The sequence below is a fragment of the Tympanuchus pallidicinctus genome, unplaced genomic scaffold (genome assembly GCF_026119805.1).
Source record: "Tympanuchus pallidicinctus isolate F22 unplaced genomic scaffold, pur_lepc_1.0 scaffold7, whole genome shotgun sequence".
Lineage (NCBI taxonomy): Eukaryota > Metazoa > Chordata > Aves > Galliformes > Phasianidae > Tympanuchus > Tympanuchus pallidicinctus.
Genome location: NW_026294791.1, coordinates 6,328,514 through 6,342,173, shown reverse-complemented (window position 1 = coordinate 6,342,173; position 13,660 = coordinate 6,328,514). Strand labels below are relative to the sequence as shown.

The window sequence follows — 13,660 nt, the reverse complement described above, 5'->3', positions numbered from 1 at the left end:
GGTTTGAGAGCTTGTGGTGAATTGGGCAAAATATTGGAAGCCTTCTGGTGAGAGTCAAATGCTGGTAGGTGGGGAGGAGGCCAGGCCTTTCCTCAGCCCTCAGGAGCTGCAGTGTGGCCTCCCCTAGTTTTCTGCAGTATCGTGTAACATGGAACAAATGAACCCATGCTTAAGCCACTACTTTGTGGTGAGTTGGTAGCACATTATTCGCTTGGAATCAGAGATTTGGGGGTACTTAATGAAAAGGTAAGTGCAGCACTGAGTTGCTGTCCTTGGATTCACCTTCTCCTGCTGGTAGACCTCAGTATTCTAATGGTGGCCAGTGGCTTCTTCTACTGTGTGCTTCTGGAAGAGGCTGAGGCTTGTGGGCATGCTTGTCCCTTTCATTCCTGCAAAGCAGAAGGCACTGTCACAGTGCTGTAGAAGTAATAATGCATATAAACAAATATTCCTTAAATAAAAACAGTTCTAATAGTGTTCCCTGCATATCTTTGTTCCAAATGAAGATACTGGCAGTAGATGAGTAGGGGGAAGTTCATTTTTAGCAGAAAGCGTGAACGCTGGAAATTCTTCCTAATATGCATGTGCCAGCTATTCTGTGGCAATACTGCCGTTTGATTTCCTTCCTGTAAGAGCAGCTGTTCAGGGAATTAATCTCTTCACTTGATGCAGAGGGCCCTAAAAAATGCAGTACGCAACTGCTGTGGTGATTGTGGCCATTTTCAATGTGACCAGGGATGGAAGGCCCTCAGTGATCCAGCACGGTAGCATATTGTTCTCCAGACTAAGTGGGCCAGAACAAAATTACCATTTTCTGTTTCGTGTGCTCTGTGAGAGATTCCGGAGTACGCTTCAGAATTTGACATTGTGTTTGATAATTTATAGAGCACAGTTTATATTTAACTGTAGACACACTAATCCAGGAAAAAGAGGAGTGTATTTTTAGACTCCTTTTTTATTGTCTCTGCTTGTCATTACTCAGCTACTGAAAGAAGTGTTCATAAATGTAGATGCTCACTGGGATAAAAACTGAGTTTAATTTCCATGATTAGTCCTTGCTACTTAGAGGGGGGGGGGGGGGGGGAGAAACCACAAGCATTTGCATGATGATCTTTGGCTAGCAAGGAGCTTTACAGCCATATGTGGTCCTGGTGGCTGCTGCAGGAAGATCTTCCCACCCCAGAGTGACTAGGCTGAATGCCCCAGCAACCAGAGATGCTTAGAGGACTTTTTTAGCTTTAATGACCCAAGGTCACCTCGAGACAATGACAGAGCTCTTGTTTGAGGTGAAACACTGATGCATTGGATCCAGCTCTAAAGAAGCTTTGAGTCTAGACGCTGAGGATTGGAAGGAAAGGCTATTCAACAGAAAAGGTATTAGCATTGTTTCTTTTCTTCTTCCTTCAGTTCTTTAAGTACCTATGTAAGCTGTTTGTCTGTGTTTGGGTTTTTAGGACAGTTCTGCCTAATAATCGCTAGTGCTTCCACTTTCTTAATGGTTGCCTGTTGTCATCTAAGCAAAACACAGTGCACAGGGTTTGAGGTTGGGCTCTGCAGGTGGCCTGGGACCTGTTGTCTTCGTGCATCTGCACCTGTCAGAAGCGGTTGTTGTATTTTAACCAGGGTTACTTTATCCACAGACTCACTCCTTTATCTTACCAGGAGTTCCTAAAGATATTTGAATGTTCAGGGTATGTTCATTTATTTGAACAGTTTATTTGAAGAATGTAGTTAATGAGTTTATTTAGCAACTTCAGGAAGCATCCTAGTAATTTGAATAAGGAAGATGTTTGGCTTGGCCTGGGGCCTGTTTCCTTTCTTTAGCGTAGACACTATTGGAGTTTGTCAGGGATAAGCTGGTAGGATCTTTTAGCTGGACCTGTGATAGACGCACGTGTGCTTGATATTTTGTCCTTCATCAGTTGAATAGTATGCTGTTAATTTGTGGGTAATGGTCTTTGATCTCAGCATAAGTGTTCTTTCTGCCTGAGATCTTTCTATATTATTGAGGTATTTGTCCCGTACATTGCTTTGCTTAATTTTGTTTAAGCAGTTTTGTGGATGCTTCACCTGTGATAGCATCAGACTGAGCAGCTCTTCTGTATCCCAGATCAGTTCTTATCACTTACCGCCAGGAATTTCTCAAATCCTCAACTTAAATTTTGTTTGTGCCCATTGCTTTCTTATGTGGTCATATTACTCCAGGGTAATTCACTTGAATTTTGTCTACCATAGCACCTTGCAGAAGCAAGGACCCCTATTTTTTGTGACAGTATTCCTGGAAGTAATAATGGTGTGTTACAGGGCAGTAGAATTAGAGGTTAATTACATAAATGCTTTGAATGTTTGTTATTACTAGTCTAATTCAGTTGAAGACTGGACAGGGTAAAGTGCTGTTACTCAGCAGTAAGCTAACATCTCTAATGAGTAAAATGGAAATTCCAGTGTTCCCATGCCTGGTCTGGGGGTATATCTCTTGAACTCGTGAGCTGTAATATCTATAGAGATGTTATTGCCAGCAGTCAAGATGTCCACCTGTTCATTAGTGCTTCTGAATTGCATTTACCAGTGTGTCTTCATTAAGGTCCTGTTGAGGACAGAGCCTGAAATATGTTGGTTGTGGTGTGTTTCGCTAAGCTATAAACTCCTACATAATCTTTGTGTGCCTGGAAAACATACAGGCAGTACTTTCTAAAGAGAACAAATGGCTTAGAAGCAGAAATCTTCTTGCAGTGAACATTAATGAACCTTAAATCATGTAGAGGCTTTTGAAAATCATAGCTTTTGCTTCTAGGACTTCGATAGTAATAACAGAGGTGGGAGTTGGATGTCCCTGGGCTTCAGGGAGAGCCTGCTTTGGCCTGCCTTTGCTTTAACTGCTGGTAAGTAGACTTCAGGCTTTTGCCATCTTGATCCTGTAGTGGTTTTACAGTATGGCTTGTAGTGCAGTTCTCACTACCTGAATTTCTGGGTTTCAAATAATTCCGGGTATTCTTTAAAGGGAAAAAAGGTGGAATTGTGACAGCTCTACAGCAAATGAAAACTTGCAGCGCTCTGCTTATTGCATTAATGCATAGCTGTGGAGATCTGCGTAACTACGTGGTGGGACGTAGGTATTCTCACATCCGTAATACAATTCTAACATAGGTTAGTAATATGTAACACAGTAATGTAGTCAATAAAGTAGGCAGTGGCTAGGAAACGAAACAGAGCTAAGAATAGAGTTCAGAAAGTCACTAAAACTATAGAAAGATTTTTAAGTACATTTAAATTTGTATGGTTATTTGTATTCTTAGGTTGTTTTCTTTACACTTAAGAGCTGTTTCAGTTGTTTGACCCTAGCATTCTCTTGTGTTATCAGTACTACTTAGTATCCGGGCTTTTGCGAACCTTGCCAGAATTCAGGGTTTGCATCATGCTCACTGTTTTCCAGTTTTATCACCCTGCAGAGGCAGATCTTTAAATACGGTTTTCCTAGTCTCCATCTTTTCAAGACTGATGAAGCAGCTAGTGGGAGACTTCTTTCCTGCCTTTGTGGCATCAGTCTAATAAAATGTGATCTGTTGCGAAAAAGAAGATGCTTTCATCAGATTTTGGCTTGGAGCATCAATCAGAGAAATATGTCATCTTTCTGCTGAAATTGTTTGTTTTTCAAACTCCTTCTGCCTTCGTATGCATCTTGAAAGAACAAGTAGTAGATCCTGATTTCTGAAAAAGCCAGGAGGGAATAAGGAGCAGTACAGCTTGATTAAATAAATAAAGTAAACCCTTGTGAGATTTTTTAGGAATGGAGCTGTCCAATAGGAGTTTGGCAGAGGCAGCAGGATGATTGAAACCATGTTCTTTCAAAAGGCAGTGTCTGACCATGCTTCCTCTGCTTGGGTTTCAGAAATGTTTGGGCCTCTTGGCAGAGGCTGCCCTAGAGGCACAGTGGGCAGGAACAGTGGTGACCCTGTTATGGCACACTGGTCCATGTCCTGTCCTTGCCACGACCATGTTCAGGGCTGTGATGTGTGGCACGCAAGGAAATATAAAGTATTCTAAGCTAAGCTGGTTGTAGAACTTATCAAGCTGACCCAAAATGCATCCACTTTCCTCTCCTGGTGTTTTCTGATTGCTTCCTTTGATGCTGCATTCCAGAGCTGTGATTGAATACTGTGAAATCAAGGCTGAATTCTCTTATATCTTCATATGTAAATGAAGTTCAATGTCAGAAATGATTACAAGCAAATTCTAGTGAAATGGCTCTAAAGTATAACTGGTTGATTTCCTAGAAGTCAGTTTTCTTTTGGAAGAGTTAACCTCATGCAGGGGTAGTAGGTAACTTCCCTGATGCTGCTTCTTACCTTAGTTCTTCCTATCCCTCGTGCTGATAGAATGTTTCAGGCAGAAGGGACTTAAAATCATGAAGTCCAGCTGCTTGGGCACTCCACGGCTGTTTGGCATATTGCTGTAGGCCTTTGCTTGGTGCTTGGAGAGCACTGAAGAATAGAACCGAACTGTGCTGAAGTTTCCAAGGTGTGTAATTTCTTCATAGACATCTTAAAGCGAAGGAGCTGCTTGCCATGATGGAAATCAAGCCTGCTAGAAGTTCATAAAGAACCACAGTTAGTGTGGATTGAGGTAATGCGTATGATGTTGTTTCCATGCTCTCTTTCTGACAGTGTCCTTTTCACAAGTGCTTGCTTTATTCTGCTTCCCAGAAATCACTGTGTCTGGGGTGGTTGCCTGTGCTTGCTCTCCAGTTCAGCATGCTTCCTGTTGGTTTGAGGAGTGCTGAACTACAGGACCCTAATTGTAGTGCTTCCCAGTCCTGTTTCTCAACCTCAGAGTACCTGCAATGAGGATAAGAAACCAGGTGAAGTTTTTGATATAGTGCATTTGTTACTATCTGTTGTGTGGTTATTGGACATGTAGCTCTGAGGAGGGCTTCCTCTAGTCAGACCTTGATGTTGAAATGGATCCAACTTACTTGAGTGTTTTGCCTTTTTTTTTCCACCCGATCTTTTTTGTCTTGGAAGTCAAATGTAACCTGTAAATCCCAAACTCTGTGGGAGCATAAAGCATTTATTACCGCTTGGTGAGGTGCAGAGAAATCATGATTTGCTGTTTTGCCTTTTACCAGTTTTCTAAGGAAAGGTAACCCTGTGACTAGGCTGGGTTTGGAGATACAGTTACCCTTCTAGAGCTGTCACAGCTTACCATGTATCTACAGCAGTCTGCTAAGATACTTTCCTTTTGGTTTATTTTGCTTTGCCCTTTCTGCAAAATCTGAAATAAAAATAAACTTTTTCATTGTGTTGGTGCAGCAACAGTCCTTACCCTGACAGTATCTGGCATAACTTGATGCTAGTATCAGTTCTGTCCTTCAGGCATTACTGTGATAAGTCATGTTGCCAATAAACTTTACATTCATTGTGCTGCGATTTGGGGGCAGGCTGTTTTGTTTTGGCACTGTCACACAACAGCCTGTAACAAACTAGATCAAGGCAAGCTGAGCTATGAAAATAACTTGCTTGTTTGAACAGAAGTAGTCTATTGAAGTGAATGCATTTGTCTTCTCCACTGGGATCAGTTGTGTGCTCTTGTGGCACCTGGTAAATGTGAACATGGTGAAAACGTTTGGACACCGTTTCAACTTGAGTACAGTGCGTTCTGAAACGCATCAGTAAGAAGACTGAGGCCTTGCCACCCTCAGCAGTGACTGCTCATCTTCAGCTGAGTCTTTGACCAAATCTGTTTTTAGGACATCAAGTATCCCTTCCTCTGGAAGGGAGGGGAAGGGCACTTGTGTGTGGAAGAGATGTGCCTGTTACCTGTGCTGCTGGAGCTCTGGCTTATTGTTTTTAAACATTTCACTGAGAGGAAGACAAGATTTGTCCTGATTTTTATGATCCAGCAGAATTCAGTCAATGTAGAGCTGTGCTTAATGCCAGTGAAGTGAGTAGAAGAAGCAGCATGAGATTGGAGTAGGGCCGTAGGGTGCTGAGGGAGGCCAGGTCTTAAAGCTCCTTGTTTCAGTGCCTGTGAGGGACCCTCTGGCTTTGGCATGGCAGTTCCTGTTGGTGGGGGCTGATGGAAGGCCTGTGGCTGGGCAGCTCCTGCAAACTGGGCTTTTCAGCCTGCAGGGAAGGTTCTTGTGAGACCAGACTGGTGTGCCATGCTGACTTCCTTGCTTTCAGAGGAAGAGAGAAGCTGGGAGTTTAAAAACCTGTTTCTTTCTATAGAAAGGAAACTATTGTGACTGTTTTGTTTGAGAGGTTCTGTTTGTTTTTCCTTTTGTCATCTTATTCAGGAGATGGCTGTGGGACCTCTGCCATGGCACCATTTGTTTTCCCGTGTAAAAGCAAACAACTTGCAATGCTAATTAAAGAGCTTTTTTTAGATGAAGTAAGAGCATTGCATTATTTAAATTTTTTTGAGAGAATGTTCTGAGTTTGTTCATTAATGAACAGTTAGAAATAAAATAAAATTAGACCTCATGAATTCTTCATGAGATGTAATTTACCATCGTTTTTCTTGGCATTTAGGTGCTGTGAACAGTTTATTATTCATAGATAACATTTTTGACTTCTGAGTCCTCAAAATGGAGCTGTCCACATGAATCCTTTAGAGTCCTTAGGATTTTGTTCAGTCTCTTAATGGAGAGGTTGTGGTATGTTTGAAACACTTCAGTGCCTGCTCATATGCTTATTTTTGAGATTGTTAATTGCTGCTCTGTTTTTTTTTGACGTCTAAAATAAATTTCTTTTTATTGTGGAAAATGGGCAGCAGAGCTTATGTAACTTGAATAACAAGAATGAATGTTAAATAATTTGCTGAGCACACACTCCTCGCAGTGTGTGCTTGTGACAGTCTTTCAGTTCAACAGACAGATCTCTTTCAGTCTACTGAGAGCAAATCTTGTAAATATAAAACATGTATATTTACATTTATGAAGCCATTGGCTATTGTTTATGCATGCAATAGGAAGATAAGCCTGTGTTAATTCAGTCTGTGGGTAGTTTTCTAAATGATTCATTAACTGTGCTTTGTAATGATAGATGCATGTTACACACTTACTGTAACAGCAGCTGAAGATAAATGTCAGTCATTGTGGCTTGTTTAAGGTTTGTAATCGCTTTGTTTATACATACAGGTACTCTTTGCATTATTGTTGGCACTAATAATTCAACAGCACTAAATTAATTGAATTAATTGGAGAAAATGTATGAGAAGATATGGTAAGTATTTCTGAGATGTAGTTTGGAACATAGGAATTGCTGTACTGTGTATTTGCTGCTGATATTTTGTAGCAGGGGTCATACTAAGACTTTTGGTAAGCAGTGTATTGCAGAATGCGGGCAAGGCTGATGCTGAATTCCTGAGCAGCAAAGCTTTCCTTTGTGAAATCTGTCAAACCAAAATACCTGGTGCCTGGCTGATGCATTGCCATCCTGAGAAAAGTAGTACACCAAGAAGCAATTCTTATAAGCAGCAGTCTGAAATGTACCTAGAATTTGAGGTACGAGTTGCCTTTTTTAACTTTAAAAAAAAAAAAAACCATCACAATTGCAATCGTAGAAATTGTGGTTTTGAACATTACGAACACGTAGCACTCAAAGTATTGGTGCTTAAATTACTAATGCATAAAAATAGTAACTGCAGTTTACTTTTTCTTCAGTTATTGTTCATCTGCATATAGAAGAGGAGTGAGAAGGGAGCAAAAAGCTGTGGTTCTGTACCAGTAGCACAGGCACGTTAGCACATGGTGGTTGTATTAGTGAGATTCCAGCTAAAGTAGGTTAGAGAAGGGCTGCAGAACAACAAAGATGTTGCTAGATTGAAGTAACATGTAAGGAGGTATAACTGATCTTTAAGGAATTACAGCATATTTATACTGCAAAAAAATCTTTGTATGCAGTCGCTGGTGGGTTTTCCACGCTTATTTTGTTGATATCCAGGCGAGCCCTTCATGAGCTAAAGATAAATTCATAACCTCCTTTCATACTTAATGATTTTATAAAAAGTAGTAATATTAATTAATGTTATCAGCAGTAATTACAACATGGTCAGAATGAACTATTTGCTGAGGAAACTGTAGCATCATCTTGAAAAATATTCGTATTGCGGTATAAGTATTGAATTCAAAGTTGCCATCTTCATGTTGTGGCCAAAGTGAATGGTGTGCTGAAACTTAACATGAGGAGAAACTACATGTATTCAAAGAACAGTGTGCTGGCAGCTTCTTGATGTTAAGTCAGCTGCTGTCAGTGTTCTCATTGATTTGCAGGGCTGAGGACAGCATTGAAAAGGAGGACTGGGATTTATGTTTCTTGTTAGTGTTAATTTCCTAAGTTTTTACTAATGATATGAATCAGTACATATGTGTAAAATGACTGATCTGGAGATTGACTGGAGCTAAAGAGCAGCCAGGAGGAAACCCTGGTGCCTGGGGTCACACTGGCTTATGCTGAGATATTTGGAGATGCTATATGAGGAAGTGTATTTGTTCAAGAACAGACTTCACTGAGCAGCCTAGGTTACTCCCAATGTTCTGTATTTGTTAAATACCTTAAACTGTATTTACTGCATAGAGTAGAAGGTAAGCATCCTTAAGATGCAGCTAAAAAGAGTTTGCGAAATGCGGAAATAGGACACAGCTAGCTTCAAATTTTGAGTAGATTTTTTTGAAGAGATTGAGGTTTCTGTTTATCGTGGGAAACTGTACATAGCTTTTGTTGCTGCTGCTAATAATAGGTGACATAGCTCTGTCAGCACGCTGTGTTGAAGGCCAGCTTCTGCTGCAGCTGGAGCCACAAGAAGTGCTTCTCTTGGCTTCAGAGGGCCAGGGCTAGTACCTAAAACTGCAGTGTGTCTGGTGGCTTTTGTGTTGGAAAGGATACAGTGGGATGACTTAGAGCTGCTGTTAGCCATGTCTGTGTCGCTGCCATCTTCTGACTGACCCTGGCTAACTGTCAGGTTTTGCTTGGTGGGGCAGGACCAGGCCTTGTCCTGCCTGTGATGGCCTGTGTTCTGCTCCTCAGCTCCTGGGGGGGGGAACAGCAGGAAAACCCCAACTAGATTTTACTTTAATGAGACTTACATGGTGTGTGTGTGTGCATATGAATAATATAAGCTTGCTGAGCTCGGTATATTATCTTCAGGATGGCAGGAGCCTGCATGGGCAGCAGGTTATTAGCAAAGCTTAGGATTGGAGCAAGAACCCGCTGTAAGGCTAGAGATGCAGAGATCAAAAGATTATCTTCCAGCTGGACATCTGAGCTAAACAGATTTAGTGGTATCTGAAGCACTTAGTGTGTGTGAGTAAATACGTGTCGGAAATCGGATTGGAGAAGAGAGTATGGCCAATTCTGGGTAAGCAGAAGGTCTGCAGTGCTGAACGTATGGCTGGGTGCTGCCTCACCCGAGGTGTCGGAGTTTGGACGCGCGTGGCTGCCGAAGTGGGCAGTGGGGCTCTGAGGCTGCTGGCTGCCCCAAGGTTAGCACTTCTTTGGAACTGTTCTGCTTTGTGGCTGAAGGCCTTGCTGTTTAAGCATAATGTAGCAAGGTTTCCTTTTATTTGGAAATGGTCAAACCGCGTAATGTATTCTGGAGTCCAGTAATCAAAATCAGTAGTAATTTAAAACTTGTTTCCATTGATGAAAATGAAGGATTATTTAATAAATGTGGCTTTAAATAAAGATACATGTATCAATGTAAAAACAAAAAATGCTGACCAGAACTTAAGCTAATTAGAGACTTAAGCACCTTGGTACGGTTAATTTTAGATCACACTTGTCTGTTCTGGTGCCCCCCTCTCACCCAACTACAAGCCTAATTTGTCGCAATATGTACCTCCCTGGTTTCAAAAAAGAAAGCTAATTAAGTCATGAGTAATTATAATAATTACAGGATGAAATGAGCATGAGGCTCAGTGCTACTAGCTCTCCTCCATGCCCTTCCTGTGGTGCAGCTTCCCGTGGCTCCTGCTCACTCTGTCCTGCCCCAGCCATGGGCACAGCAGGTCCCTGCAGAGCCTTGAAGCACCCAGGTTTGTTTTCATCCATGTCTGTATAGCTCTGCTGCAGACTGCCTTCTCCAGTGTGTATGTTGCAGGTGGAGGGGCATGCAGGCAGCTGTGCCCACATGGTTGGGCACACTTCTGACAGCAGGGACATTGTTGCCTGTCTGTGTGAGCAAAATAGCTTCTTAGGTGGCACTTTGGAGAAGTCTTGGTGAAAAACTGGAGTTTCATGTTTCAAGTTAGAACCACTTGTTAAAATACCATTCTGCACTGAATAAGCTTTATCTGATTAAACCTTTCCAGTAACTTATCTGAAGACCTTTGTATCTCTGAAGATTGCAGATCCAGGGCTTTATTATTTAAAGAGGCATCAGTTCGTTAGTGAAAATATAACTGGAGAATATAGGTCATCCGTGGAACCAGTAACTGGTATGTCTTGGGACACAGTGCCTTTATTAACTAAAGACAGCCCGTATGTGCTTGGTTAATGTTGTTGTCATTGCACTTTGTGATACAGTTATTAAATAGGTAAAATATTTTACCTTTTCGTATAGAGCCATACACTTATTTCATCTGATTTAATGGAACTATAATTTTAATTATGATTATTACCTTAAATTATAATTAAATTTATGTGGTTTAAATATACATTTGTGAAAATGGCTGTGTGATGAAAGCAGAAATCAGCTTTGCATTAACTAAAAAGGATTTTTTTTAAACTGCATCTTAGTATATGCTCACAGCCAAAGACTAGCATGACCTACTTTGCAACAATAACAGAGGAATCAAGCCGGTTTCTTTTGTTGAAGTATCTAAATTGGCCGTGAATGCTACCTACTCATTCGTTTGTAAGTATCTTTTAAAAACAGCAGTTATATCTATGAAACTTAAGGTTTCTTCTCTTTTTTTTTTTTTTAATTTAGATAATTAGCACCATGGAGCCTCAGGTGTCGAATGGCCCTACTTCCAATACAACCAATGGACCCTCCAGCAACAGTAGAAACTGCCCTTCCCCCATGCAGACGGGGGCTGCCACAGATGACAGCAAAACCAACCTCATAGTCAACTATTTACCCCAGAACATGACCCAGGAGGAATTCAGGAGTCTCTTTGGGAGCATTGGTGAAATAGAATCCTGCAAGCTCGTGAGAGACAAAATCACAGGTAAGCTCTTCAGCGTTGCTTTCCTGTACATCGGGGTCTGTTTACACTTAAGGTCAGCAAAACCTCAGTGCTCATATTGCAAGTGCTTAGAAATGCTGCAGGTATTATGGCAAGCTTCTTCTGACCTTTAAAACCTTCAAACCTTTAGTTTTCAGTTTTGTGTACTGGCTGTAGATTTACAGGTGAACCCTTGTTCTTCAGCTCACATACAGCTTTGGGGAGTGTGGCAGACACTACCAGTGTGCATGCATTTAATGCTTCCTAGGCAGCTTCTTGCAGCAGAGCTCAGCTGATGACATGGCTTTCCTCATCATTCTTCTATTTTTCCTGATTAATGTTGACTCAGTTATACAAATGCATCTGAATTGCTTGAGCCAACCAACAATTTATAACTCTGGCTTTCTTATGGACTTCATAATACCTTCATCAAACTTCTGCACGTTAACATTTCAGAGCAACAGTGGTTATGTGTCCATCGCAGCCCCTTATCTCTAGCTTCCTGGCGCAGCAGTGGTGTGTAGTTAGGAGCTACTGCTCCAGTTCTCATTTGAACATTTGTGATTATTGGTTAATGAACGTTGTTCCCTAAAACACCATAGTTTGCAGTGACCTCTTTGTGTGGTAGCACCCGTTGATCGGTGCCTTCAGAACAAGGAAAGCTTCCAATTACAGATCTTACCTCATGGAAGACAGTGGTGTCTCCGCTTCTGCTGAAGAAGGTGTAGGTAGGTGCTGATGCACTTCACTTACTCCGCATCCTTGCTGCCACAACCAGAAATTCACTGATGGACAGAACAGCAGCAGGGTGAGCAGTGACATCATGTAGTTTGCTTTATAGGTTAGTTTTATAGGTTGTGTCTACTTGCACTGTAGGTGGTGAAGAGCTGAAACGTCTCTGCTGATCAGCATGTCACCAGTGTTATGTTTAGCACCAAGTGCAGCAGACTTGGGAAGGAAAGGGTTCTAGCACAGGAGCAGTCCCTTCTCAAGTACGCGCTCTTGGCAGTTTGAGTGTGCATCATCTGGAAAGAGGCGCTGTCAAAATGAGGAATTGAAAAGACAAGTCTTCATACCTACATCTGTAACAGCCTGGCAGCTGTTTTATTGGCAGCATTAGGGTTATCTGCTTAGTGCTTCTAAACATGCAATGTTTCTTCTTTATTTACTTCTGACATACAGCAATGTTCTTGTTTAACGCAAGGCACATAATAAATGGCAGTAGCCCCAGGGCAGCTCAAGTCCTCAGAAGTGTAGTCCGGCAGAGCTTTCTGTTTGCACGTTGACCATGATGTATCTATTTCAATATATTTTCTGATTAGGACGCAGCTTCAGGGTATGGAAAAAACAGATTGAAAAATCAAGTTGACTTATTTATTCTTCTTCTTTTTCAACTTAAAAACAGTTTGCTCATACTCTCTTTTCCAAAAATTGTCCATGCTGAGAGCTCAAGTTGTCTGCTTTTACGTGCCTGTCTGTCCCAATATGACACTTGATTCCTACTACCAAACAAGCTTTAGCCCCAGGTATTTTTTCTTTTCAGTCTGAAAATGGTCTGGGAAAGAGAACTGCAAGTTACTTTAGTTACTCGAGACCCAAGTGAATTACTGACTCTCATCTACAAGTGTGCCTTGCTTGAATTTTGGTTGTGGCAGGTCTTGTATTTTAGTAACTTTTTTGCCTCCTGTATTCTTCATTGATGGGGATTTCCTTGAAACGGAATCTCAGAATTGTAGATAGTGTGTTGTTTTTGTAGAGAATTGGCAGCCTTTGTAAGGAGAGCTGTTACTTCATCTGCTTGTTATATTTCATCTCCAGGCTTTTGTCTCTGTATTTGAAGATGTGAGAAAATTGATGTGATCTCACTGACATATTCTTGGGTAGCTTTTTACCTATATTTTTTTCTTTGAAAAGCTTATTAAGAGTTAAAGTCAGTAACTTCATAGCAAATATTCCTTTTTATTTAAAAAAAAAAAAATATATATATATATATGCTTTCTGGACACCATCCCTGTGTGATGTAAGAGCCTCCATGTTTTAAAATGTGATGCAAGTAGAAATTAACCAAACGAAATTCAGGTAGGAAAAAAGCCACCAGGATTGTCCTCCAAAGCCTGGGCTGTTAATTTGTGAAAACAGTCTAATCTGATCAGGTTTGAGACCTGTGATGATACAGCATCACTACACTTCAGGATGCGATTTTCACCCTTGTATTAATTCAGGGTTGCTAAAGCAGTAGGCTGTTAAGGAGTAACTGACTTCCCAGGGGGTTTCTGCTGTGTTTCCATATTAAAAATCACTGTAGATTTATTTGACAGTGAAGCTGTACTGTAGAAGAAATATTAAATTCTTAAGCTACTTGTGCTGAGCTCGTGAAGGTCTGAAACAATTAGTTTGGGTTTGTCTGCTTTTGAATTTTTCACTGTTTGTTCAGAACTTTATCTTAAATCTCAGCTAAATGCATGCTGGTAAACAAATGTTAAAATATTTCTT

At 41.1% G+C, this 13,660-nt stretch overlaps 1 protein-coding gene across 9 annotated transcripts in view; it reads left to right on the top strand.

Annotated features, from left to right (window-relative positions):
• ELAVL4 (ELAV like RNA binding protein 4) overlaps nt 1-13,660 on the top strand; it is a 73,640-nt gene that overhangs the window by 22,618 nt on the left and 37,362 nt on the right. For all 9 annotated transcript variants that reach the window (XM_052665980.1, XM_052665982.1, XM_052665978.1 and 6 more), the window contains exon 2: nt 10,930-11,170. In XM_052665980.1, the coding sequence (XP_052521940.1) occupies nt 10,930-11,170 (241 nt within the window). The remainder of the gene's footprint in view (nt 1-10,929; nt 11,171-13,660) is intronic.